At 44.8% G+C, this 27,934-nt stretch overlaps 2 protein-coding genes and 1 non-coding gene across 4 annotated transcripts in view; 1 reads left to right on the top strand and 2 right to left on the bottom strand.

Moving 5' to 3' along the window:
* The first annotated feature begins 197 nt into the window (after positions 1 to 197).
* LOC113956327 (flocculation protein FLO11-like) lies at positions 198 to 14,441 on the top strand. Its single transcript, XM_027662746.1, has 9 exons — positions 198 to 670; positions 3,482 to 3,967; positions 5,302 to 5,437; positions 6,734 to 6,822; positions 8,545 to 8,608; positions 9,733 to 9,821; positions 10,806 to 10,918; positions 11,384 to 11,540; positions 13,743 to 14,441. The coding sequence occupies exons 1-9, from the start codon at positions 616 to 618 to the stop codon at positions 13,892 to 13,894; spliced, it is 1,341 nt and encodes a 446-aa protein (XP_027518547.1). The 5' UTR covers positions 198 to 615; the 3' UTR covers positions 13,895 to 14,441.
* A 3,550-nt stretch (positions 14,442 to 17,991) lies between these two features.
* NSD2 (nuclear receptor binding SET domain protein 2) overlaps positions 17,992 to 27,934 on the bottom strand; it is a 60,373-nt gene continuing 50,430 nt past the window's right edge. For both annotated transcript variants that reach the window (XM_027662649.1, XM_027662650.1), the window contains 8 exons: positions 27,085 to 27,290; positions 26,531 to 26,634; positions 26,006 to 26,275; positions 25,793 to 25,909; positions 23,894 to 24,035; positions 23,060 to 23,166; positions 21,340 to 21,544; positions 17,992 to 20,435 (listed from right to left, as the gene is read on the bottom strand). In XM_027662649.1, the coding sequence (XP_027518450.1) occupies positions 20,170 to 20,435; positions 21,340 to 21,544; positions 23,060 to 23,166; positions 23,894 to 24,035; positions 25,793 to 25,909; positions 26,006 to 26,275; positions 26,531 to 26,634; positions 27,085 to 27,290 (1,417 nt within the window). In that variant the 3' untranslated portion in view covers positions 17,992 to 20,169. The remainder of the gene's footprint in view (positions 20,436 to 21,339; positions 21,545 to 23,059; positions 23,167 to 23,893; positions 24,036 to 25,792; positions 25,910 to 26,005; positions 26,276 to 26,530; positions 26,635 to 27,084; positions 27,291 to 27,934) is intronic.
* On the bottom strand, positions 24,180 to 24,310 carry LOC113956331. Its single transcript, XR_003530812.1, has one exon.

Genomic DNA, 27,934 nt, shown 5'->3' with positions numbered 1-27,934 from the left:
TCATCAGGATCCTCAACAACTTGATGCATCAAGCCAGACACGCTGGGGTCAGCGAGGGGGGAGTGAAATGCTGATTTGGAAAGCTCTGTGCTCACCAGAGGCTGCATTCTGGTTATGGCCTTGTGATCTTAGTTAAAATGGGAGCTGCTCTGAACTGGGGACTCTTCTGGGGTTGTTTTTCTTGTTCTTCTTCTTACAGGAAATCTCGTGTGTCTACAAAATGAAATCCTCTCACTTGACGAGGTCACAGGGTGCTGGCCCACAGCCAGGCGTGGGGTTCCTCCACTGCTCTGCCCGTTCCTCCCTGTGAGCCCATCGCTTCCTCCCGGACACTCCTCCTGCATGAATTTCTGCACGCTGCGAGGAGAGGCCTGGATCTGCTCTTCTCAGTATCCAGTTTGTGCTACGCTTTGAGAGGGCCAGTATCGTCTTAAGACTTGCTGCAGCCTCCGAATATAAACCCCCCTTTGTTGGGGAGAGGTTGACTTGACTGAGCCGCATGATCAGAGTCAGGTGACAAAATTGGGCATGAAAGCAGAGGAGAATGAGCAGTTGGGTGAGGGCGTGAGCTGCTGATCTTGCCTTTTGACAAGCTGCGTTACTCCTCAGGGAAAAATGAGTGCCTGGCCCTCTCCTCTGCTTTGGAGCTTGACCACGGCGTGTTTAACAGGTAAGTCCTCCCGATGTGGAGTTCTTCTTTGCAGGCTGAGCACAGAGCTGGGTAAAGCCATAATGGGACTGTGAAAGCACTGGGCTTCACTGAGTCGGGGTGCTGCAGCTGGCAGGGCAAGGGGGGAAGGCAGGAAAGGAAGTAAGTATTAAATGATAGGCTGTGTTGGAAGTGGGGTGAATATAGTAAATATAAAACCTTGCTTTTATAAGAAGGAGAAAAAAAAGGAAAAATAGAGCTATATTACTCTGCATATTGAGGACTTGCAGAGGCCTCTTTGTGGCTTTATCTTAAACCCTAAGGAACAGGATGCCTGCCTGTAGGGTGGGAAGGATCATGTCTGTAACCTTCCCTGATGTCCCCAAGGCTATTTGAGGCATCACACGTAAAATGACCAATCCTTCAAGTATCCCTGGAGATACTTTGGTTGATTCACAGTGCTCCTAAAAAAAAAAAAAAGGCTCTAGAAATCAAAATTGCTGCTCCCTGGAATAGACAATATAAGAGCAGGACAGGAAATGGTTTGTCTGATGAAGCTGAGGTTGTTTGAGTATTGTTTTTTCACACCTGTGACACTATAACTCGTAAAACAAACACATGAACTTTATTAGATGCTCAAAACTAGTTTTTTTCAGTCGGCTGACTTTTTTTTTTCTTCAGAAATTGTTCAAATTAATGTAAAAACTGCTGGCTACTGAAGGCTATTGATGGGTACTGTGTTTTGCAAGCAACTCTTTACTGTTTTAGTAAAGAAATTACTATCAAAGAGTATTTTCTGTTAAAGAAACAATGCATCTTAACAGTACCACCACTTAACACCAGAACCAACCAAACAATGAAAGCTTACATATTCAACTAAAAACCCAAACAACAACGAAATTCACCTCGTTAATGGTAGTCCAAGGTGTTTAAACCCCTGCAGTCTCTCTGGCTGGCAGAGCTGAGCTGATGGGTAGGGCTGCTCTGTGGGAGATCAGACTGTGATCCCAGCAGTCTGGGAGGTTTTTCCGGGAAAACTGGACAGTAACTTAGTGGTAGTGTTTACCATTAGTTTAATGAATCTCGGGGCTGACTCAGTTCGTCGCCAGAGGCAAGGAAATAGCAGCAGACTGGCTTCAGCCCTTAAGGCAGGGGAGTCAGATGACAGGAATTGTGCACCTCAGTCCTGGGTGGAGGCATGGCCACAGTAGAAGTATCCTCTCTGGGCACTGTGGAGCTGCTCTTCCTGCCTAGGACCAATGCTGGCACCTCCAGGTCACTTGGATTTGAGCCTGGGGCAGATCAATATCCCACAAAATGATTGCTGTTAGATTTCGTGTCTCTGCTTTAGGGCTACAGCAAAAAAGTGGGCAGTGGCCCAGACAGCTGGGTGTTCATCTGCCTTACTCAATAGTTGCACAAAGATGGGCTTTAGCACTTGGCAAAGCACAAAGCAGGCACTTTCAACAGGAGGGAGCATTCCCATCAAACTCTCTCCATGTGATCTCAGCTTTCTAAGGACTCTTTTGTCCGGTGTCCTGATCTTGCTGTAGAAATTTAGCTGGAGTTACCATCAGCTTGGTCTGTATGTTGTTGTTGTTCATACCATGGTGGTTCTAAGCACTGGTACCTGCAGTGCCTGGCCTTTCATGGTGTGGACAAAGTTGAGAGACAAATCAAAGGCTAGGGATGAAGCATGGCTAGGGAAAAGCCTTCAGGGTCCATGGGTCTGCAGCTGCCTGGCCCTTGTGCTGTCACCCCTCTTCTCACCTTCCTCAACCTACATCCCCCTGTTGGGTGTCAGCTGCAGTTTTGGAGCTTCTTGAAACCCGTAAACTGATTTCTTAAGATAGTCCTTTTGCTTTCCATGCCAAGGGGCACTCAGCTGTGTGGGGGTTTAGCACATGTGTGCTGGCTGGAAGAGCATGTTCACATGGTATCAGCCCTGGTCTCATACTGGTGCTATATAAGGTTGGATGTTTTCAGAAGCTGCATTTACTACTAAGTAAATCCCTGCCCTGAGTTCCTGATCCCAGCTGATGGGGCTGACTGACCTCAGTTGCTGTGGCAGGAGCTGCCTGTTTTGGTACTACTTTGCTTCCTTTGCTTAGTACCACACTACTTAAGTAAAAACCAAGCTGTTTAATTTCATGGGTCTCTTCTCTGTTCAGAAACTGGAAGATGTCCCCCACGCCTGTGACAAGGGATGGCTTCCATGAGCAGAAGACATTTCAGTCCACCACATATCATGGCAAAACAACTTGAGCTGCAATAATACCTCCTTTCTCTGGAGATTACAGCTATCCTTTCTCTAGTGGGGGATTTCAGAATCAAAGCAAGTCTTGGCCTGCATGTTCCCTTCTGGCTACTGCATATATCTCTAGATAGTTTTAGAAGATCCCAAACCCATGACTTTTCTTGGCTGATCCATTTAAGGGAAATGGGATAAAACAGCCAGCTACTTGACAAGCACCTTAAATCAGATTGTCATAAGCTCTCAGTGTAAACTGTCTCAAGGAGCTAACCAAACTGAGTGTTTCTGGCAGTTCTCACACCCTTCTATCTGGGAGAGTCAGACCTCCTGGACATTGGCATCTACTTAGTTTGTGGCCTCATGGACCCATTAATTTAGCTCCTTGATAAGTCTCTTGTGTGCCAGGGATGCTCAGATGCTGACTCAGATCCTTGCTCTGTAGGGGATCACAGCAGATGGGAGCTTCTGGATGTCAGACAAGGACACATGGTTTAAGTAGTTGATAAAGACCCAATGGGAAACCACCGACCAAGGGAGAACAATAATTTCGCCACTTCTTATGTTTTTATTTCTCTTAGGTATTGCTTTAGGCCAGACAATCAGCACTGAGGTTTCTATTGCATCAACACCAGTGCCTCCCAGTACAACCAGCACTGAGGTCCTTATTGCATCAAGCCCAGCATCTCCCAGTGCAAGCACCACTGCAGCCTCTGCTCCCCAAGGTGCCACTGCGACCCTCCCGTCTGGATTGGCATCAACCACTGCAAACCTCGTCGTGTCCACAGCAGCTCCATCTGCTGATCCAAGCACCATAACCCCTGCTCAGGCTCTGCCCACCACCACAGATGTGACCATCCTCAGCTCTGGCAGCACAGCTGCCTCTCGAGTATCTACAGGACCAGTGGGTGCATCTACAGGTGCCCCAACGTCCCCTCCAGGAGTGGCCACGTCTCCCGGGGTCCCATCGGCAGCTCTGTCCCTCACCACCCCTCAGCCCTCCAACTGCAGCAGAGTGAACGTGACAGCATGTTCCCACTGCCCCCCAGGGACATTCCCCAATGAAGGTAAGAGTGTCTGCTCACCCTGGATCCCATGTGAGATGGAAAAGTGACTTGTCAGGGGAGGTGACACCAGCACGTGTTCTTATGTTGGAAACTTGGACAGGCAGCAGGAGAGGGAGATAATTCATCGCACTTTTCTGACATTAAAGACTTGGTCTTCTCTGGCCTTGTGCTGTTGGTCTTCCTGAGGCTTCCCAGTGGGGTGACAAAGCAGTAGGATTGTGGCACAAAATGTAACACAAGTGTAACTTGATTTATCAGGAGAAAGATGTTATTTTTAGATACAGTGCCAAATACAAGGTCAGCTTCCAGCTGTCTTGAATGTTTGAAAGGGAATCTCTGCTATAGAAACAGACCTTTCCCTTGGGCTTGAGAAAATACTTGATCAACCTCTGTTGTGGTCGGGAGTGCATAATATTACCTTTTCCAGAAGTTATTTATGTTGTAACATGGTTGGGTTTTGTTTTCAAACACAACTACCCCACAAAAAAAAAATCTCAAAAAAACCCCAAAAACAAAAACAAAAAACCATCACCACCAAAAAAGAATTCTCTAAAATAAAATCCATATACTTTTTGCTTACACCCCCCCCATCCCCCGCTGCAGGGCACTTTCAAAAAGGGGAGTAAGCAGCTCTAATGTTTAGGGTGAATCTGCAGAGGACAGGAATTAATTCCCACCTCCCTTGTGTGTAGAACATTCATCCACAGGGTCTTCTCCTCTTGCCTGTGCTTGATTGTGCAGCACCCAGGACTGGCTCCTGCAAGCAGTGGGATGGCAGGTCTGACATGTTCAGCTACAGCAAATCCCACCCAATTACTCTGCATGGTTTGGATTTGTTTTGAGGAGCAGAGAGGGATAGAGTTTGCCTGGTGAGAATGCCATGGTACCTGTGCTCAGAGAAAAGCTGTTACTGCTTAAGGCATATCCTCTGCTCCAGGGTTTTACTCATCAGTTCTGCTTCCTGCAAGCTTAAATTATCAGTAATTCAAAGGTTTGGGTTTTTTGGGGATTTTTTTATTTGTGTGTTGGAGGAAAAACAAGGAAAATGTTCCTGTCCCCTCAAATTAAGGGAGGAAAAAGCAGTGACCTTAACTACTGGAAATCCACATTAATAGACTTGACACCTTAGATCATCTTAGGGCTGTTCTTCAGCTTGCTAATGATGCACAGCAGCATAATTAGCATTAATATTGCTGTTCCTACATTCTGAGGGTGCCTTGCCAGAGGGGCTGCATCCCAACCCTTCTGTGTTCATGGCAGTGACCCGTCCTGACGAGCACAGGGCTTTCACTCAAGTCTTGCAGCTCTGATCCTGACTTTTTGTTCCAATTTAGGCACCTTGAGCTGCTCATGCTGTGCAGGAGGCTCGTGCACAGACCCCAGTGCCTGCAGCTCCTGCCCACCAGGCCACTACCAGCCCCAAAGTGGGCAACCATCCTGCCTGCCCTGCCCGCAGGGGTCTTACACCAGGTAAGTGACTGAGCCCCTGGGCATGGTGGGAGGTGGATGCTATTCCTCAAAACACTTCCCAGCTGGCTAAATCTCCTCCTTTGGGCTATAGGAAGAGTGCTGCAAGGGTTGTTTCTCATAGGCTAAATTCTCACCAGGAAACCTTAGTGTGGATATCTTGGTGCTGAGGGCTGCCCAGTGGCTGCTCCATCCCTCTGCAGGCTGCCCTTTTATACCCCTGTGGTCTTTTCTGTGTACTAGGGGGGAACAGGCCTGTGTTGTGATGAGGAGACAGCTGGGAGCGAGGTCTGGGTTCATCTTCTCATCTTTTCTCTAGGATATCTCTGGCCAGTGGTGTTGGGTTTGTGTGTGCCAGAGCAGGGACATGGATATGGGGGATATGGAGGCTGGAGGTTCTGGGGGGTGCAGTGTGTGAATGGCCATCTCTGTGGCAGCTGTCTGGGCCTTGGGGCTGCGATGGGATCATTTAACATTTTTGTGGTATTTGGAGAATCCAGCCTCCCCAGAGCTTTGAGCGGCTCTGGCTGGCACGGACCCTGTGTTGGTTTGTTTTAAGCAAAGCATTTGCTCTGTTTCCAACTGATTTTTGTTTTGTTTTGTTTTTTTCTGCAAATCTCGGTCAGCCTGGGGGTTTCTGAAGGAATTAAAGAGCATATCCTTGTTTTCCTCCAAAGCATCCCTGAGAATGTTAACAAATTCTTATACCCCCATCGTTGTTGTGGGGGATTTGGCTCTGTCAGTGATGAATGTGATAGCTTCCTCTTTCCCTGCCTTTCCCTCATTTCCTCCCCCTCCTCCTAGAGGTTTAACATATTGCATCCCCTTTCCTCCAGTCCCTGTTATTTAAGGTCAGGGCTCTCACACATCACTGCCTGTGGTTTAGCTTCTGATTTCCAACAATGGAGCAGCTCCTCTTGAAATGGCTGATGGATGCTGAACAGCAAACACCTTTCCAATTCAATTTAATATTTAAATGTGGATTTAAGAGTCTGACTATAAACCAAGGGTTTTAAGCCTGGCCACAATGTATTGTTCAAGACCTTCGAATCAGGCCTTCCCTTTCCACGTAGCTCACAGGCACAGGGCATCTCTAACGTTAATAATACAGGAATTTTTTTTTTCAGCGGACCTTTAACGTTCAGGCCAGTTCACAATAATGTTTTTCTGCCTGAACTCCTTCTTTATAACGACTCTATTTCTAGACTTGTCAGTGTTTTGCTCTGTTCCCTCCTCTCCAAGCAGATAGAGGCTCGGGTGACCTAAAATAGCATTTCCCTCTGCTCCCTTCTCTCCCAGCTTCCCAAGGAGCACCGTGTGCCTTCCCTGCCCGCCTGGCCATTTTGCTGATGAGTCTGGGGCTGCAGCCTGCAGAGCATGTGAGCAAGGTAGGCTTTGGTCTGTATTCAACCCAAATGCATTTTCATCAGCCTACCCGATGCTTTTTCCCAGGGCCAGACACAATTACCAGGTAACTTAAAAGCACCGAAGGGTAAACAGGTTATTTTGTTCAGGCTAAAAATAGCACAGCAGATCCCTTCCCATTCTGCTATTGACATTTTTATGAAAATGAAAAGAACAGATCTTGGAGTCAGGCTTGTGTTTCCAACAAGCTAATGCTAACACTGCAATGAAAATCAGGAAAGGAGGTTTATGAAATTCAGTTATAGCAAAAGGGGGAGGGATGTGCCAGGAAAATAAAGTATTCCTCCATTTTTAATGGCAAAGATGAGTCTAAATCATCTCTGTTTTCACTTAGGCAATCTTCTGCAGCCTGAGTATTAAGTGTAATGCTCTCCTTATTCCCCAGGTGTTAAAACTGGAGTGTCAGTGAGGTACTTTGCACCTGGGTGATGCCACACGAGCCTGGCACAATGTGTTTGCAGATGAGGTAACAGCGTGTGCAGAACAGAACAGCATTTACTTATGCCTAATTAACACATGCAGTGCAGCAGCTATTCTGCACTAGAATGGGGTGCTGCTCAAACATGCACAGCTGTTCTTTGGAAAATCCTCCCACTGAACCACTGGGTTGGTAGCTAAACCTTGGCTGTCACTTGCTAATTTCAGGAGGAGCAAAGTCTGACTGGTGACAGCGATGGGGTCTGTCACTCCCCTTACTCAGCAGATTTGTACACTGTGTTAGGCCACAAGGGAGTCTGTGGGGGTGGCCCCTAAATCCTTCAATTATAAATGTAAAAATATCCTTTTTCCCTGCAGGGAGAGGGAGGTGGGTTTGGTTTGATCCGGCTCTGCTGCAGCCCCTGCTGTTTGGTGCAAATCTGTGTGGATTTGAGGCAGATCTTACCCACACTGCTTTCAGCTCCTCTCTGAACGTTAGTTTTGTCCATTGTGGCCCCATGGCCGTGATAATTTTGTGCATCATCAGGCTCCTTCCCAAAACCACTTGAATTCCCAAGTGCTGTTCTTCTGGCTTTCCTGCTCGTGTGGCAGGACTCACAACTTGGGTCCTGCCAGCCCCTGCCCACACCATGACCACTTTGGGGCACTTCACTCCTTGTTGTGCTTTAGGAAGGGTCTCTATGTGTCCTCCTGCCCATGAGGGTCCTCATGGCACAGGGAAGGAGGGGGGGTGAGTAGCTAATTCCTGCACCAGCGGAGCCATCCTGGTCAGTGGGTCTTGTGTCCTTCCCCTTGGGGGCAACGAGATGCACCCCAGACTTCCTGGGATGAGGGAAGTCCTGGAAGGGCTGGGGTGACCAGAGGCTTGCTCCAGCTGAATAACCCAGGAGATGGCACTGGGATTACCTACTCCAGCTTCGTTCCGGTTCAACCTGTGGTGCTGGGAAGGGTGACAGATCTCTCTGTCTCCCTGGTGAGGTTTTGGATGTGAGAGTGACACCAGGGCAATCTGCCTGATCCCCCATGCATCCCTCAGCGTGGAAGAGGGCAGTAGGGAATTTTATTGCTCTTTCAGAGCTTTTGACAAATAGAACCCCAAATATCCTAAATTAGCCCATGAAATGCCACCTGAAGCACGTTGTGGGGATTTATTTTGTTGCTTGTAAAATGAAGATGAGCAAATACACAACAATGTGTGGCAGTGATGTGGAGGCAAGACCCTGAAGCCTTACTTTGCTCTTTTTCAGGTTATTTTAGCTCCAAGCAAAGCTCATCTTTTTGTCTTCCTTGCCTGCCGGGATCATTTTGCAAGTAAGAAGCCTCCTGGGACACTGACTCTCAGGCAGACAGAGGGAGGAGTGTTTCTTTTGGCCACTGAGCTGCAACCACCAGTGCAGTGGCCAAAGACAAGTCATCTGCCACTTCAGCTGTGGAGATGTTAGTGCTGACCCTGGTGAGAGAGGGATGGTACAATGAGGGGAGGATGCTGGCTGGATGGGGAGGTCCTCTGGGATGAGGTGGCAGAGAGTCAGCTCACAACCTGCCTTCCCCATTCCCACTTTCCATCATCACTGTGTTTCATGAGCACTGCACACCCCTGGGATCAGACTGATACTGGCACAGAGATGGAGCTGAGAGTTGCTCTGGGCTTTGCAGGTCGAAACTGAGCCAGTAGTTTGTTTATCCTGAATCAGGGTGAGCAGAAGACAGTGGAAAAAGTACCCTGGCTGAGCTGTCACCCTGGGGTGGGAGGGAAAACCTGAGGGAGGTCCCGGTGGGTGCTTCATGATGGGCCTTGACCTACTGTGTAGGGATGCCTGCATGGGGGTTGGGGTGTTTATGTACAAAGCAGGAGAACTGGCATATGAATACTTACCTTCCTTCTGACTTCCCTTGAGCTCATTTGTCCTATGTTATGCAGCAGATCTCTGCTGAACCCTGCTTAAATTGCCATGGGGCTTAACCCAGGGCTTAACCAGCTGTATTGAAGGTCTAGCCAAGTTCTAACCAGTTCCAGCCAAGGAATGCCAGATAAGGCAAAGTGACTTCTAGGGTAGCAAGTTCTTACAGGTTTCATTCAAATAAGCAGTCAGAGAGGACAGAAATGCCATCATGTGCCCAGCCCTAGTTAGACATGTGTCCAAGGCCAGGCTGGATGGGGCTTTGAGCAACGTGGTCTAGTGAGAGGTGTTCCAGTTGGCATTGGTTAATCTTTAAGGTCCCTTCCAACCCAGACCATTCTAGGAATCTATGGTTGCATGCAAGGAACTGCACTGGAGACAGACACTGTGAATGCCCATAAAATGGGAAAAGCTTAATTCCCGATAGACCCTGGAGAGTCCAGGCTATACATATATAAGAGCTGGCTTTTGTGGGATGGGTTGGCCTTGGAAGTGCTTGTCCTACAGCATGTCCTGCCTCCTCTCCCCTCCCAGCACCACCAGCTGCACTGCCTGTCTGCCTTGTCCTGGGGGGCAAGAGGCTCCTCGGGAAGCGTCAGAGGACTGTGTGCCTTGCCAGCCAGGTAACTCTGCAGGGAGGGTGGGGCTGAGCTATCCCGGCTGGGAACACATGGTTTCACTGCCAGTGGAAGTGGCTTATTCCCGAGATTCCTCCCATTGGACCTGGAGGCTGTGTCTCCGTGCCCTGGCTGGCGTCTGCGGAGCAAAGCAGTGAGGGCTGGTACTGGGGCGTTTAACTCGCTGGTGGAGGCTGTGCCTGTGCCAGACCTTCCTGCCGAGGTTAATGGCTTGGAGGAGGGCTAGTCCCTGGCACGCCAGGGCACCCAAAGCCAGGCTGGATACATAGTTCTGGCTAAAAAGTATCTTCATCAGTGGTGGTGGCTTTGCTGAGGAAAGCACAGAAGGGGGGATGCTCTGCGCTGGCAGCAGCCTGGGGCAAAGGGGACAGTCAGAGAGGGGATGTGAGAACATGGCCCTGCGGGAGGGCAAAGCGCTCCGGGCCCCCCTAGTGGCCATGGCCAGCCTCCACTATGGACACAGCACCATGGGTTTCTTGTAACCAAGTTTTAAACCTGCAGAAAACCATTTACCACTTTGAGACTTGGAACTTCTGTGACCCATCGTTCCCACAAAGCTTAGGAAACCAAGCTGTGCTTTGAACTGTGCTCAGCAAGTTTCAAACAGCTGGAAAAGATGTTTGAATCCAGAACCGGAGTGGATGAAACACTGGTGACCTCCAGCTCCAACCTCCCATCTGCTTTAAAGCCAGAGCTCACAACTAAATCCTTTCCCCACCTACTCCTACTCACACCTACTGTTTGCCAAGGTCTGACCCCAGATATTCTGTAGTCCCTCTGTCCCTGTTTGTTCTCTTCTGCCCCTTTGCCACTGACCCAGCACCAAAGGCCAGGCTCAGTTTTTGTTATGCACATAAGTCTTTAATGCTCTTTCTCCTTGTGGCTTTGAAAACTAAATCATCCATATGCAATTGCAAAGGTCCTGGGGTCTAGTCCCAGATCTTAGTTTTGTGCTTATTTGCTCTTTAGGTACATTCAAAGGTCCAAATGACAGCAGGTGCAAGGTCTGCAGGACAGGAGAGTTCCAATTACAGCGGGGCAAGGAGAGCTGTGACCTGTGCCCAGAGAATCATTACTGCCCTGTGAGTCCCCATCAGCTGGTGGAATTGCCTGGGTTAACAATAGAGCTGTCCCATGACAAACCAAATACACTTCAATTAACTTTTTTTTTTTTTAATCTGAGCTTCTTTCCTTTTTTTTAAACAGACAGAGCCCTAATGGAGGGAGATGGTTAAAATTATGACACCAGGAGGGGGGTTTTGTGCTACCCCTGGAGTTGCCCACTCTCCCTGGGCCATCAGGGGATGGTGTGTCCATTAATGAGGGGGTTGATGTATGGACTTGCTGCATAATGACACCTTCTGCTCTTCCCCTACTCTAACACCACAAGGGCAGACAGGCTGAATTTAATGACAGCAGGTTCATTTCTTGGTTATTTTTCTTCTGGTTTGGGTTTTTTTTTTTTTTCAATGCTACAGTGTCACCTCCCTTTGCACTAGTTACCTTCTGCAGTTTGCTGGTGCTGAGTTACTTCTTCTCTTGGGCAGAGCCCAGACGTGAACCCGGTCAAGTGCCCTCCTGATGCCTTCTGCCCCCGGGGCAGCACAGAGCCGACCTACTGCATGGAGCTCTTCCTATACAAGGCAGGGGACTCCTGCCAGCTGACCCCTGTGATGATCGTTCTCCTGGCCACCTTCTCTGCAGGTGAGCATCAGTCTTCTCTGTCCTGAGGTAAAACTAGACACCCCTCTGCAGCTGGGCACCTTTCTGTCAAGTATTCTCTGGATGGTGTATTTCGTGTTTCTGGGAATCTGGATTTCTAATGAAGGTCTTTCTGGCTGCTTTCAAGGTCAGTGATAATCCTTTCCCTGTTAATATGTGTTAACAGCTGTACTTTTTCTGGAGTATGGCTGAATGCTTGTTGTCTGTCCCTGGGAAGCAGGTGTACATATGGACCCCACATCAGGAGTTTCTTGACTGCCCAAAAGTAGGAAATAAGCCTAATTTCCTTTTGGTATGAGACTTTGCTTCCTGAAAGCATTTCTGCCTTAACTTCTGCCACAGCATCCAGCAGGACTGGGGGCTGCCAGCTCGTGTACTGCTGCTTGTATTGATGCCATAGTGTATCTTGTAACCAGCAGAATGAGACAGCCAGCACCTGCTGAGTGTGGGGAGCATCCCTCATCCCAAGTGCCACCTGCTGGAATTAGCTCACTAGGGCAAGCCAATGCATGGATGAGCTTTTCTGCTGGGAAGCTGCACCATGATCAATCATTCCAAGACAATGTGTTTGCATTTGTAGACTTAGCAAAGGGAAAAATACAGTTCTGTTGGTTTTAATCAATGTTGAGGGGAGGTTTAATTGGAGAGTTATGATGAAAATGGGCAACTATTACTGCTATGGATTGCAAAAAGGGCAGATGAGGAAGCTGGGAAGAGGGATTTGTCTCCCATGCCCAGGCAAATGAAGAGAAATTCTTAAGTGCCACTTACGCTACCAGAGATGAAAATCTTGTGTCAAGAGAGCTAAGTCACAGAGATGACTAAGCCATCAGAGGATAAGGAATATCCAATAACCCTCGTATCAATGGCTTTCTGTGTTTCAAGTGTGTGTTATGTACCTCCTGAAGACCCATTCTCCACTCAGCTCACTGTTGTTAAAAGGCAGGGGAAGATAAAATAGATGTGCTGTTCCCCACAGTGAGCAAAGCTGCTTCTCCAACAATAAAGCAGCGAAAGTCCCCATCACACTCCTCTCCTGGCAGCTAAGGAGAGGACTCCATGGATGCATAGAGGAGACAAGGACAGCAGGATCTGGAGGAGCTCTAACAGCACTGGCTGACTGCTTGTCTCCCAAGAGCTGAAATGCCTGGTGGGAGCAGATGAAGGTTGTTCTCACAAGCTGTGGCTCCGAGCCATGTGAAAGCTCCTCCACTGACCCCTATCCCCCTCATGCCAGGCTGTAGTCCAAAAGTCTGCCAGATGCCATCTGAAGCGAATATTAATTTGAAAAAGTAGATTAAAATGAAGTGTATGAAAAGCCTGTCCACAGAGGCCCACAATGGCCCATTAACCAGCATTTCTGACAAACAAGTCTGAGGGTGAGATTTCAGCATTCCCTGGTGCAGTCCCGCCTCTCCCAGAGCTTGCTACAAGGAGGGGGAAAGGAAACAGCCCACATAGGAAAACACGAGGATTTCATGGCTGGTCTCACAGATCAAGTGTTTAGCATGAGACTGTCTGCTCATGCAGCCTAAATTTGGGCATATTTGTCTGGCCATATTGCATCACAGCGACAGATCTGTGCTCTTCTGTTCAGATCAATTTTCCCTGATGATGCTTCTGCCAGAAACGAATGAACAGAATGTCGCAGTACTTGAGATTTGCCAATTATTTCCATGTCTATGCCCAATCTAAAAGTAATTTTTCCTGACAGCCCTGATGATCTCAGTCTAGACTCAAAAATTAATCTAGGTTAGTTACTTCTTGTGCCTCAGTGTGAGCGCTGCTCAGAGCAAACTAATTTCTCAACAAGAGTCTTTGGTGGGATCTGCAGTGGATAGGATGCCATGTAGAAAAGAACAGTTCCATGGAGCAGAGAGCTAATGGGAGTAGGAAAGCAAGTTACTGAAGTATTTCATTAAAACCTGCCATTATTCCCTGCAGCTTCCAGACCAAAGCTGAAATGCTGGAGTGTTTATTATTATTGCTAGCCAAACCTTTTTTTGGTGGTTTATTTTGAGGGTTTTTTTTTTTGTGGGGGGGGGGGAGAGGCAGAGTATGTAGGAGAAAAAACCCTTATGTTACTGGAAGAGAATATCTGGGTTGGGAAGCCTTAGAGCAAACATCACCTGGTGCTTTCTTTACCTTCCCATCTGAGAATGACTACCATTCCTCTCTTTCCAGGTGGAATCTTTGTTATCTTCCTAATAATTCTGAGAAGGCGGCAAGACTCTGGCAGGAAATCACTGAAGTCTCTGTTGCTGCCCCGGGGTTCAGGACGACACTCGACTTACGGGGGCACGGAGCACACAGAACCAGTCTATGCTGGATGGTAGCACAGGACAGGCCACCAGCAGGCACCTGCCTCTCTTTTGCCTGGGGCAAAACAGATGTGTGTGTGTGTGTATGGGCAAGGTGTTTAACCACAAGCAACTTATTTCTGTATAGGTAAAATAAGTGCTGAGAAATAAAACTCAGTTTTTGAGTTGTGGCTGCTTGTGCGAACTAACCCAGCTCTGCCACACTGGCCTGATGGAAAAAGTGTTCCCCTTTCAATTCCTGGCTTCATTCACAAGTAAATACTTTTCTCCTTTCCCAGGGGAAAAAACCCAAACAGAAGCAAACAATTATGCCTCTCTCTCCATTTCAATAGTCAGCTCAACAGAGTGAGGACTGACTGCTCCAGTTATTGAAGTTCCTGTGACACAACACTCCCTTACACCCGAGCATGAATTAACATGGATGTGCTTCTTTTTACTAATATGTCATTTGTATTTTTTTTCTCATTATCAAATGGGTAAGTCAAGGGAAGGAAAAAGCTTTCCCCTTCCTCTCAGCTGTGGGCAAACGTGCAACTAAAATAATGGTTGATTCTGGGACAAATACATCTCTTTTGTTTCCTGCTTTAAGGTGGTCCTTCATACTAGAGCTACAAAAGCAACTCAAAGGGAGCAGCATGGTGCAGGCACAGAAAATGCCTTGCAGATTTTTGCATGCTGAGGAGATGGGCCTTTTTGAGACCCATTCCCTAAATGCCTATGCAAAGTTGTTTCCCTAATCCCAGACACTTGATTCATCCCCCACCCATGAGAGCAGCAGGTCTGGTTTCTACCTGTTTGCTCTGCCACTCCAAGCCTTCTCCTGTGCACCCAGCCCAGTTTAACTGTCTTGTTAAACTGATGTGATTTGTGTTTTACAGGGGTGATTTCAAAGTGTGTAGTTGGGTGACTCTTCTCTTTTTAAACTTACTTTTGCTTTATTTTCCCTACTATGTTTTTTTCTCTCAGTGATGTTTGGTCAGTGTCCCAGGCACTCAGAAATGCCATTGACTGTACTGGAGTCAGGTTCAACTGCTCCATGAAACCAGTACCTGGGGCCTCTTAACCTTCCCACTTTGCTTTTCCTCCTACAGTGACGTTCATACACGTGCTGTGTAAGCCCAGACAGACCAGCCAGCTGTGACCCTTCGTGTCAGGGCTGTGCTTCACCAGCTCTCTGAGTGCTTGTAAAAATAGTACCTACTATGAAAAGATCCACGCTTTCAAATGACTCTGCCCTGAGGTGGGAGCAGGTGTTACTTCTACTTCAGTCTTGCACTAATGGGCCCCTGGAGCAGCTCAGTCGGCTGAATAACCCAGCTGTGGGGGGTTAAGTGGTTCCTGCCCTCAGCTGCTCATTCTCTCCCCAGGGGAGGTGTTAGTGTGTTTCAAAAAATATATAAAATATATCAGTGCTCTGATCTCTCTCAACTATGTCAGATGAATAAATGGATGGCAAGAGAGGTACATCTGCCACTGAGGACAGACAGGTTGCCCAGAGAAACTGTGGATGCCCCATCCGTGGCAGTGTTCAAGGCCAGGTTGGGTGGGAATTTGAGCAACCTGATCTAGTGGAAGGTGTCCCTGCTCATGGCAGGTCACTTCCAACCCAAACCATCCTGTGATTCTAATCTGGATCAGCAGCAACACAGGTGGTCCCTACAACCCTCCCCAAACCCCAGCACAGGCACAGGTCCCTGCACCTTCCCTCATGCTGTTGATTTAGGAGACAGACATGAAGTTTCTCAAGTGGCAAAAGGCTGTGGTTTTTCCAGGGAGCAGCAAAGGGACACAATTCTGATGCACAGCACTAACTGAGCTCAGCAGAGCAGTAAGCCACTAGTATCAAAGCAGTTCTCTGAAATGCTTTTTAAAAAAAATGTAGCTGCTGTCAGACATAGGAGACTCTACACACGAAGCCAAACCAGACCCTCCTTCCCCCACAAAAAAACCCCCACCTGTCTGAACAAGCAAAACAGTCAAATTCAGACCCGGGCAAGCAGGACCAGCACTCGTGACAGCAAAAAGGAACCCGAGGGAACAGCGCTGGTCGGGCTGAGTGGGTCCAGCTCAGTGTAACTACAGCCTGTGAAATTATGAGCACAGCACTCTCACAGGAAAAACTGGACTGCAAAAAATGTCGGTATTTTTGTGATAAGAGAGGCTATGAAAACAAGCCAGAGCACAATCATTATCACCTCCATGTAAGCGTAAAACAGTATTTCCATGGCGTCTCTTAGGAAGTTCTGGAGTGTAAGTTTTCCCTATGAAAGAACAAAACCCCATTCCCTCGCTGTCAAACCATGCTTGCCTAGCACGTATCATTTTTCTTTAAAGAAAAAAATTTGGTGCAAAAATAAGTATATAGAGCTGTTTTATAAAAAAGACTTAGCAACTTCTTAAATAACTAGGAATGAAATTCAATATTTAATAAGACATTGAAGTTTCTCAAGCAGTCAGACATGGAATAATATGACTCAACAATGAGGAAAAATCCCATTAATACGTCTTTCACGATATTTTGCTTTTCCAAGTAATTCAAATTAAAAAAAAAAGAAAACCTAAACCTGACCATGAACACAAAGCTACTGAACAAAACAGACATTTGATTATTCTTCCTAGAGTGTATGAAAATACATCTAACATATTCAACTGAAAACTGTTCCCATTCTTGCTCATGTGATAAGAAAACAACAAATTCTGAAATTGGCTGTCATGTATCAGCTTTTGGCTGGAAAAGGAAAGACATTTTGCTACTCTGATGGGCAAAACACAGAGAACATAATTTAAGGCCACATAATTTGCCACACTTAGATTTTGTTTAGATGAATTTATAACAGAAAACCTTTTAAGTTGCTGAATGCTAGGAAGTATTGAGTTGCATCGTGAGAAAGCTCAATTTTTGAAGATTGTTTCACCTCTTATTTGAACAGAGGGTGTCTTAGTTACAGGGACCGGGACCAGTTTATCACCATGTGGGTATAACCAAAACTGTGTATCCTACACCCTCTATGTCATTTCTGATGGACTGGTAATGATGGATCATTTGCAGCAGCTGCCCAGGGCACACCTGACACCTGAACCTACAAGCTGGGTGCTAAAGAACTCTGCAAGGAGTGTTTCTCTGTCTTCACACCAAAGACTCAGCTGTGATAACTCTCCTCCGGGGAGGCATTAGCACCTTCACACCCAGCCTGAGGGGTCATCTCTGTCCCGGGGGCTGGGTTATACATCTGTCTTTGGGGGTTAAAACCAGTTTTTCTCTGTATCATTGCATCTATTGGAATAGTTTTTTGTAAATTGTAACTCTGGCTTAAAATCTCTCTGGAGTTGGATTCATTTCTCCAGCCGGTTTACTTTTAAATCAGCACAGTGGGAGAAGGAAAACAGCGGAACAACTTTTCTTTTGCCCTCTTTTTCAAACAAAACTTCAGCCTATTTTCCCAGGCTGCAGAGCAGGGTACAGAAGCCTTCATTAAAACACACCTAAACGCCACCTTTCTTGACTCAGAAACTAAAACTCTCCCAGACTGCCATGTGAGTGACTGAGCTGAGCTGGGCAGTAGGCATTGAGGGGAAATATGATCCACATTTCTTTTAAAGATCAGTCTAAAGGATGTGCCCAGCAGAAGGAATGAATCACTGGGAGCTCAAAAGGGAACTCCTGGTTTGCAGTCTCAGTGATGCAAAGCTCCATTGGCCCTGAGATTCGAGCAGTAAAGAGCAGGGAAGAGGTAGAAGGAGGCGGGAAGTGGAGCAGCCGCTCCCTCAGATCTGTTTGTGTGAATGTAAGGAGGGCTCGGAGGGGTCGCTTTGGACACCCAAGTCCTTATGTCCACAGACAGACACAAAGGGGTGGCTGTCCTGCATCCTGCTGTGATAAATGTGCTTGTGATCCCACTGGAGAGGCAGGCAGGGAGCTGCAGGCTCCATACCTGATCCCAAACCGGAGGGTATTACTGCAGCAGTGCCCATCAGTAACTGTTTGGGACAGTGGATTCTGCCTCTCAAGGCCCGGGGCATCACTGTTCCAGAGTGCCAGAGCTGTTACACCTACACATGAAGAGGAAAAAGCAACACACCAACTAAAAGAAATTAACAAATTATAAAAGCAATGGAATGTAAAGGTAAAATTTTATAATAACTTATTTAAAGGTATTCTTACAAAGCCTTCCTTACACGGTATAGTATTCAAAGAATGGTCCCAATGACATCAAATTCCTTCATTTTGTTTAAAAGCAATGAGGAAAATATTTCTGCTTTACTACCTGACCTCGTTTTCCTCCCCACAAATCCCAGTATCAGAGAAACATCCATAGTACCATCTTTTGGTTTTGATTTTAGGCACAGGACTGTTCTTCAGTCCCATGGCAGAAAGCTTCCCTCAAAACCAATTAAGGAATCTTGAATTTTAGCTCGAATGCAAGGCTTGGCATACTACTTCAAGAAATGCAAACATGTAATACTTCCCCTGATTTTGACCTGTGCTATTTCTTCAAAATTATTTGAAAAAAATTAACCTTCCAACAGTGTTTATAAAAACTGATTCAAAGAACAAAGCAGTTTGGTCACAAAACAGGAACAAAAGAGTTCAGGATACGGCAACGCAACATTTAAAACCTCTTTCAATTAATACCTTCTAATAAAACCAAAGTTTTTACGTGTTGGGAATAAACGGGGATTTTAATAATTCAAAAAAACTATATCTGCAATCAAATCCTGAAGAAATACCTTGGGAAAAAACCATACACTTTCATGATATAGCAAGGCTTCATTTTCAAAAGGGCTACACAGAGTTTTTGCACTATTAAAGGCAAACTAAGCTAGAACATACACAAATGACTAAATGGACGTGGAGGTGCCCGTGGTGTTTACAGAGGGTAGATGACAATGGCACAAGTCAGAATGTGCTTGTAATGCTGCCTAATCACGGGGCCAAGGACATGCACTGGGAAGAAAACTGCCAGGTGTTTTTCTTTACCGTTTTTTCCTAGTTCTAATATTTCCATCAATACTAAATCTCGTATATTCATCTCACTGTGAGAACCCAACGCTGATGAGAGCAAAGGATTCAAAACAGCTTTGCTGACACAACACAGTGGCGATGAGATAGTCAAGAGCAGAGCTTGTAAAATTGTAACAAATAATTTCAGTCTGTCAAGTCAAGTAGCCAGTTACAAACTTTATTGAAAGGAACAGTCAGGCTAAATTTTGTATTTAAGTTACTCCTTACGTGCTTCTTCAAAAATCTATTTCGCTTTTACTTAGCTGTTTTGAATTTAGTTTTTGCACTTTAGTCAAGTTTCACCTTCTGTTTCAATCACAGGGGTGGTTTTACCTATTGTTGGGCATTTCTTGCATTATCATAAAGTTGTAGTGCTTGGACTTCAAGCATTCCAAAGAAATGTTTGCCTCTGTGTTTTACCTGACATTAAGGAAAAAAAAAAAGATCAAGTAATTTTTTCCAAATAATAGGTTTTGTAAGATTTATTTTTATTAAAACACAAAAATCCTAGCGTATTGGGCCTAGACTGCAAGACAATATCCCTTTAAATCCTGACTTGCACAGCTCTGCAGGATCAAGTCACTTCTATTTTGCCTGGATGAAACACAGGAAAAAACAGTATAGAAAAAAAATCCCTAACAAAGTAGGATTTCCCCTCTCTGGTATGGGGTGTGCCTTTCCACGTGCTACATTTCTCGGTGGAAGGATATTTAAGAACATGATTGTTTGATAATCATTTTCTAAGAGCACAAACGAATTGTTGTGTGTGTGGTTATAGCGAGATACACACCTGGACCATGACTGGCATTCAAGCACTTGCTCAAAAACACACAAGGCAAGCAAATCTTATTGGGACCAAGCCATTTCTTACTCAAAAGGACTTGAGAGCTAACAACTTCTTTCAAGGATATACTATTTTAAACATCTGTTGGTTGACAAATACTATCTCAAAAAACTATGTTTACGCCTACCTGGTTTGATTTTTAACCTACCTCCAACCTGCAAGTATTTTGGAGGGAACATTTTACATTCGTAACAATTCAAGTGTAACTGTAATGCTGAGTAATAAGTTTGGTTTGTCCTGAAGTTTACTGAACTATGCAGTTCGTTATCAGTGCAGAAGCAGCAGAAGACTGCTGTGGTTGGCTCAGTGGAATTATAAAAACAAAACAAAAAATCCCCCCCCCCATGTAACCTTTACAGAATATATGTAAAACTGTGTCCTTCCCTGGTCATATTCACAACTTATCTACAAGATAGTGTTAGCAGTAGAAACTGCAGTCCATGACTATTTGCATTCAGCTCTCATCCATCTGTTCCTCTTTCTCCTCGGCTTCAACTTGTTCAGTTTTCTGCGGGGTTTCTCAGTCTTCCGAGTTTCAACAGAATCCACCCCGAGAACATGTTCAGAGCAGCATAACTGTCCATTCAACATAGAATTTAGTACTGTCCTGTCTTGGTGCTCCTTGCAGAAGGAATTTGGGCAGAAGTGGCAGAAAGAAACAGAAGGTTTGCCACAAACATCACAGTGGTGCCAAGGACACTCCCACTTCCCTGCAGTCAAAAAACAAACAGCTCATTAGTGAGTGGGGAGTAAAACATGGCATCGTCTCTGAAAGAAGTTTTGTGTTTTAGCAGCTGAACAACACGCAACTTTCCTGACAAAGCAAATGAGACAGCAACTACTGGGGCTAATCTCAACACAGAATGCTACATCCTACTTCTAAAGCTCAGCTGACAGCTATAAGGAGCACACTTGACATATTCTCAATTTAAATATAGCAGTCAGCTCCAGCTAGAAGAAAGTATTCAGGCTTTACTCAACAACATTTTACAGAACTTGCAGGCTGGTAGAGCACCCAAACATCTGCTCAACTGCTGCCTATTACAGCACTCACCTGTCTGTTGCCAGTTTTGCTCAGGGATGGCTGGTGTGCTTCACCTACTGCTGCTCTTTCGCCCCAGCATGCCTTACCCAGTCCTTGTTTTACTTGTTTCTGGGATAACAGGCTTTCCCTGCTTCCCTTCTTCATATCCCACCTGACATGGCTGTTTGGAACCAGGTAACTCCTGTGATATCTAGAAATGCAAACTGACTGCTGCTCCTAATTTTCCTAATCGCCTTCTTCCAGAAGCTGCTGCTATTTCTCTGGCTTGAGCTCAAAGGGCTTCATGCATTTCTCAGATTAAACAACTCTCCTGTGACAGTGCTCCTACCAGGTGATGTACTCAGCTGCCTACATTTGTAAAGCAAACAGCCCATTTTAGCAGAGAGGCAGGAGGAGGCCATCATTTTGTCTTCGCATCCAGGAGAAGCTGCTCCTACGTGATGCAGGAACAAAGTTCTCACCACACAAACCCAGAATTTTCAAGATGACACCCCTGACAAGGTTTGAATGCAATAAATGAGGTACCTGCACAAGTTATTTATACGAGTGTAAGAGGTGGGCTGACTCACCAAAAGGACGTTTCACCAAACCAAGACAGGAGAGATGATAAGCTTTAGTACAAGATTTCCTGTCACACAGCACCAGCTGGCCTCCATCCCCACAACGGAAACAATCATCTTCAGATTCCTTCTTCCCTTCATTTTTCATTCTGCGTCTCCGTGTTCTCTTTTTGGTCTTTTTGCCTTTTTCTTCTGAGGCGTTAGTGGAAGAATTCTAAAAGATGCAAATCTGTTAATGCCAGTTTTGCAAAGCAAAAATATAACACAACCTAGACAAGCTGTTGGCACACCTGGCAGACCGTGCACACAGCCAAAAACTTGACTTGGGGCAGACCTGTCCAGTGCCTCACCATACTGATCTGTGTTGGCAAAACCCCCACACTGACCCTTGTGAAAAGTCATCCTAAAAACATATCTTTTCCCTACAGTACCTTCCCTACTGGAAACCCCCTTCACTTTCTTGTCACTGACAGAAGGTCTTCCAATTTCCAGTCTGATCTACTTGTGGCTAATTTACCCCCATTTTGTACTTGTACCACCAATCACTTCAATACTCAATTTTCTCTTGCAGTTGTGAATACTGTTGCTGCAATTACCAAAACCTGCCTCTATTTCTCTTTGAGGAACAGACAGCAGAACTTCAGGAACTGTAGCTGTGCTTGTAATGATAGAAAGAATTTTCCAAACCTTATCTCCATTTCAATCTGACATTATGCTGCTTGCACTTCACCAAATCATGTAAAATTCTGGATGTTTTTTTCAACATCCCTACCATCATTCCCCTCCCTCTTACCCCAGTAATCATTACCTACTTTCTTTAAAATTAGCCCATTCTATCTACCAATGCAGACAGTTCTGCAAAACTGAACTGTAACATTTCATTTTTTCATGGCTGTCTGAGTAAATGGATCACAAGCTTATGTGAAACTTCACCTAAGCCTATCTCTAAACAGTGTGAAGGGCCAAAGGAAGGTGCAACTTTTGAACATCCACAGGTGGTACTTGTGCCTTCCCTTGCACTCCTCTTCCAGTCCTTCAGGAAGCCCCATCAACTGCTGGATTACAGGTTTTAAACTAACCTGGCAGGAATCATACAGATAATTTCTTGACATAATTTGATATAATTTTTTCCTCATTCAAAACTCACATTTTTTATTCTTCAGTTCAACTGATTTTTCTTTAACGAATCTTAAAGTAATAATTTTAAGGTTTAGATGGGAGAAATATAAACTGGAATGTCAGAATAATCTCACTGACTATAGTTAGGTGCATTCTTAGTTCAAAGCTCCTACAACCCTTCCCCTCCTCATGTTTCAAATGGGAGTGGGGAGGTTATTCCTTCTGAAATCCCTTTTTTTTTTAATATGCTTTTGATTTCAGAAACTAGTGTCAGTAGCTAGCAGTATTTCTTATTTGGAACCAAAGTAATTAATTTCTTATAGGAGAAAGTGGTAGAAAATATTTTGGGCTGTTCCCAAAACCAGTTATCACCTACTGTACTGTTACAGTATGAAGTGTATTCTTTAGCATCAAGGTCATGCTTGGCAAAACTATGTTTCCATCTTCCCAGCAAGGGAAACAACAAGCTTTGAACTCAGAGGACAGAAAGCATCTGTTCATGCATCATCACCCCTTATCACAACATAAAACTGGTCCACTTACTCATACCCCAAAAGAAAAACCCAGGGTAGTAGACATGACTGTCAGAATCTCTTGATGTATTACTTGCCTTTGGTCTGTCCCCAAGAAATCCACTGCAGTTTGGGGCACCGCATTTGCAGACTGTTTTTTCATTGCCCAGACAGTCAAGGTTGTAATTAAAAGTCAGCTCCGTCCCTGAGTGAGAAAAGACAAACCCTTTCATTGTGAAGGACAAGGTAACAAATTCTATCAAAATTATTACAAACAAATGCAGCTTTCCTTATCTGTCTGCTGGTTTAGGACTTGATGTATTGTCACAGGATTTCCCTCCCCTTTACTGCTCATAAGGACCGACAATGATTAACGAGATGCCCACACAGCACGATGGGCAATTACATTTTAAAATAAATTGGTTTGACTTCACAAATCAGTGCGTGTGTCTGGTTTACACACTTGTTATATAGATTATCTATCTATCTATCTGTCTATCTATCCATCCTTCCAGCTAGATATAGTTATAGATAGATATACATGTGTGTGAGCATGTGTGTACACAAACCAGAACATGCCTACTTTTAAGCAGTCTCCTACATCCACGCCTTAAGCATACTATCTTCATGTGAAAAGATGCAAAATACTGTTTGAGATCTCCAAAACAAAAGCTAGGCTCTACAACACAAAGTGAGTGTAAGGATACTAACTTACTAAGGATACTTGCCCTTTCTAGAAGGAAGTAAAGCAGCCTTGGGACTCACTATTAAGAAACACTAAAGTAAAAGGCAGGTTATGAAGCTTCCCTCTGACTGCTGAGTTCTCTATAAAAATATTTGCACTGAATCAGTTAAACCACGACTGTCCCACCCCTATGTGCAGAAAAGGTTTAACTTAAGGAATGAAACCAAACCCAGAGAAGCTGACATACCTGCAGGAATATCACACACAGCAAAGAGCCCGACACGAGTGTCTCCATTCACTGTCCACTTTAGAGTTTCACAATTTGGTTGGCAGCTGTGATTCATAAACCGAGAGTAGTTTCCTTTGGGGCCAGCGTCAATAATACGGTCCTGGAGGAGAACAGACCAGCAACAGAATGAATGTTTTTTTCTCTCCCCCTCACAAAAAAAATAAATCCATACATGATTTCAGTAGTTGCATTCAGAACAAACAAGGTGTTGCTACCCAGAGCACAAAAGACGATCGATGGTACATGTTGTATTGAAAACTGTAGTGTCCCATGTGGCCTGGAATGTGACACTCCCAAAGCAATACTTGTGCTCTAGCTCACGTTTTCCCAGCACCCATCACAGCCACATGGCAGGATAAGTGTTCTTGTGAGCACTGTGGTGGTTAAGGAACCCCCTCCCTCAGGAAGCCTCAAAACTCAAACTGAGTCCATTTATCTTTTACTTTGCATTCACAAAGCTGTGAGGCATTTACAAATACTATGCTTTATGGCATTTACCAAGTCACTGCATGATTACTTGCAGAGATTATCAGTCTTGCACCACCTTTTTTCCCCCAAATCAGTCTAGTTAAAACAAAGGCAAGCTCTTGGTAAACTAAAAAGATCCCATCCCTACACACAATTGCTTTTTAATTTCTATCTCCACTGAACATACTAGACATTAACAAAATAAAATCTTGAAATAGCCAGCTCTCTGCAGAGCTGCTTAAGAGGGATTTGCTAATTAATGAAATATTATTATAGTTTCCCTCTAACTCATTTTTATAATGCACATGGCATGACTGCCATGCCTATGTGCACACACCCCCAGCCATTCCAACTGCACAGGCAGCTTGACCCACAATTAGTATTTATTAATTACAGCAAGAGTCAAATACATTCTCAGTTCAGATATGTAACACACTGACGTTGTGTGTCAATTTAGTAGAGGGGTGAGAAACTTTTAAGTGTTCAGAGAAACGTGGTTTCATCATTCCTTGGTGATAACTCCAGTAACAGGAACCCTTCAATCACAGGTTTAATGAAAACAGTAGCTATGGAAATACAGAGCAGGACAGTCTTGGGCAAAAGAATAGTGGTTGGGACCGAAAGAAGTGCAGGACTGGCAGCCAGCTCTTGTTTTTCTCCTAAGTAGCTTTTCTTTGGGGGGACTGAAGCAATATAATATATGTAATCAACACCTCCTACTGTCCAGGTTCTCCGCTTTCTTCTCCTTCTCAGAAAGAAAATACTCAGAGGTGGGCACAGAACCACAGTGCTGCATTAATTCGGTGTGTTAATTAATCTGCTGCAACAATTTGCTGCAGAGTCAATTTGTGGAGTACTGGCTGGCTACTAATGCAGAGAGAGTGCTTTCAGAAAGAGAGTTTCTACAAAAGCACACATCTAGTTTTGTTATAAACTAAGAAATGGACAGAAAGATCAAAAAAATATTAAATGCCCAATATAAGACACAGCCTCACAATTCTATTTCACATTCTCTCAAGTGAGAATTTTATGTTCTGTTCTTGGAATTTTACTAAAAGAACTGCTAACAGTAATTCTTTCAACTGTATCACTACTATTTCCCAACACTTCATTTTGAGACTAGGCAGCTGAATACTTTGCTGCACCTGATTTCAAGCAACAAAGCAAAACTTATAGACCTTAATATTTACTTTATTAAATAACACAGAACTAATGAGATGCATTATATACCTAAAGAATGCAGAGAACAGGCACAGAAGGTACAATGCTATGAATACAGGAAATTGTGGAACATCAAAGGCAGCAGAGAGCCCTACCAATGTGATCAACAGGAGGAAAAGAGATCAAAATAATAACTAAATAATGGCAAAAAAGTGTCAAATACTGTACCTTATCAATAGTAAGCATATAGAAGTGGGTAATGTCATTTTCATGTGCATATTTGATTCTTGCCATACATTCCTCTTCATCAATCAGCTCTCCCACATACTCATTCACAAACTCTCCCTGGAAGATACCAAGTATCACTAGTAAAGTATATGCCAAACCCACAGAGAGCATCACAGGTCACCAATTCTCTGCTGGGGCAAGAACAATTCATACCTTTTTGATGTCCCTCTTGGCGACCAGACCCCACCCTTTCCCGTCGGTTTTGATGATCTTGGTCTCGGGGTACTGGCGCTTTGTAAAGCACTGGTTTTGGCACCTCTCTCCTGCTGGACAAACCTGGGGATGGCACTCGTACATCAGCATCCGGTTGAGGCACTCGGAATCAAAGCCACAAGGGTTTTCATCTGTGGGTTTGCAGTTGCACTTGGGGATCTCAGATATGTCAGCAGTGTATATCTGCACTTTACCGCAAGGTTTATTCACCTGAAAAAAATACATTAAAATAGTTCATATATCACTTTAGAACATTTGAATTTGTTGTAAGAGTTATTAAGGTGGTTACTAATTTGTTTTTGCCACACTAGTGTTCCAGTGGAAGCAAAATTTCACCATAGCAGGACTGTAAAAGCACAATTACCAGCACAGCATCACAACCTGTCCCCAGCTCACAGCTCAGCTTTTCCTCTCCAGCGCTGCCTGAGACCTTTGAGTATCCAGTGTCATTTCCTCAAACTTTACCTTGATATGCTTGTATGGTGGAGGTTTGCGTTCACTCTCCTGGGTTTCTTTGGCTTCTCGCTGTAGCTTTATTTCTCGAAATCGAGCTTCAGCTTCTTGCAAAGCTGAAAAAGATTGTCACATCAACAGAAATGCCAGAAAGGGGATTACTCTCCCCGGGTTGACTTGTTCATTCCCACGTGTGTTAAACAAATAAGTGTCTGCTTCCTAGTCCCATCACTCAATTTTCTTACAAACAACACTTCTGAGATGTTAATGCTCTCAACAGATGTACAAATTTTACTCTTTCGGTCTCCCAGTTACACTTTTCTTTTTCCTTTCCAGAAAGCAAAAATCATCGAAAATAATTCCAATTAGATCCCAGTCTTTTACAAGCCATGAAAATAATGTTTTCATTCAAAGATAGTAATAGTGGCTGCTGCCCAGGACACCACAACAATTTCCTTAATTCAATATTGTAAAACAACTGTACAAAAGCAGACCCCAAGGCTACGTGTGAAGAAAGCAAAGCATGCATATCCCCAGATTATTTTTGTTTACTTTTAGCTATGTACCGTTTTTGAAGACTTTTCCAATTCCTTTGATCCCTTGGTATCTACTCCCTCTGTCTCCCTCCATGTAAGGGAACACCCGTGCTTGGTGCGTCCAATAGTAATCCTTAGAACCAAAGAAAAACACAGGAAATTCTCCGATTTCATGCTTCATTTTCTGGATATTTGGGGGAACGTTTTTCGGATGGCAAACTTCTGCAGGCCACCATCTAGCACAGAAGTACAAATAAAAAAATACAGCATTTTAGTCAAGCTCTTTCTGCATGAGACAGTTTAGTAAAATCACTCTGAAGAGCAGTAACTGCATATTATTTCCAGGATCCAAGAGGATTTAAAATCCTTTCCTCCCTTCACTCACTAGGCAGTGAGAGAAGACTAGGAAAGGAAAGCCTGACACTCAGATCTGTGGGACTTTGGCCTTCCTGAAAGTCAAGGAAACACACTGGGCTCCTGGTGTCTGGGTGGCAAAACCATCATCTTTACAAGGCCTGCAATCTCTGTAATTGTCAAAGATCAAGAGAAGGTTGATAATAGCTATTAATGTTTCTAGGACAACTCCCACCCACCTCTATCTCACTAAAATCTCAACGAAGTGTGAAACACTGACAACCTGAGTGACTGATCTCCCAGCCTGGGGGGTAGTAATTTAGTCAATTACAAGCTATAACAATTTATTTTAAGAGATCTCTGAAACAAAAGGGGTTGAAAGCTCATACACTGGAATCAGATATCATAAGGCTCAAGGAGTCCTGTATGGGTAATGCAACAGCAAAGCTGCAAGTCTTTGAACTTGAAGCTTGCAAGGTGGTGGGGTCTCCAGCTCAGAGAGGAGTGAGGAATCAGTGTGCAGCAA

This window comes from Corapipo altera, unplaced genomic scaffold (assembly GCF_003945725.1).
Source record: "Corapipo altera isolate COAL_440 unplaced genomic scaffold, ASM394572v1 95, whole genome shotgun sequence".
In the NCBI taxonomy this organism is placed as follows: Eukaryota; Metazoa; Chordata; class Aves; order Passeriformes; family Pipridae; genus Corapipo; species Corapipo altera.
Note: the sequence above shows the minus strand (reverse complement) of the source record. Positions and strands in the feature narration are given on the sequence as shown.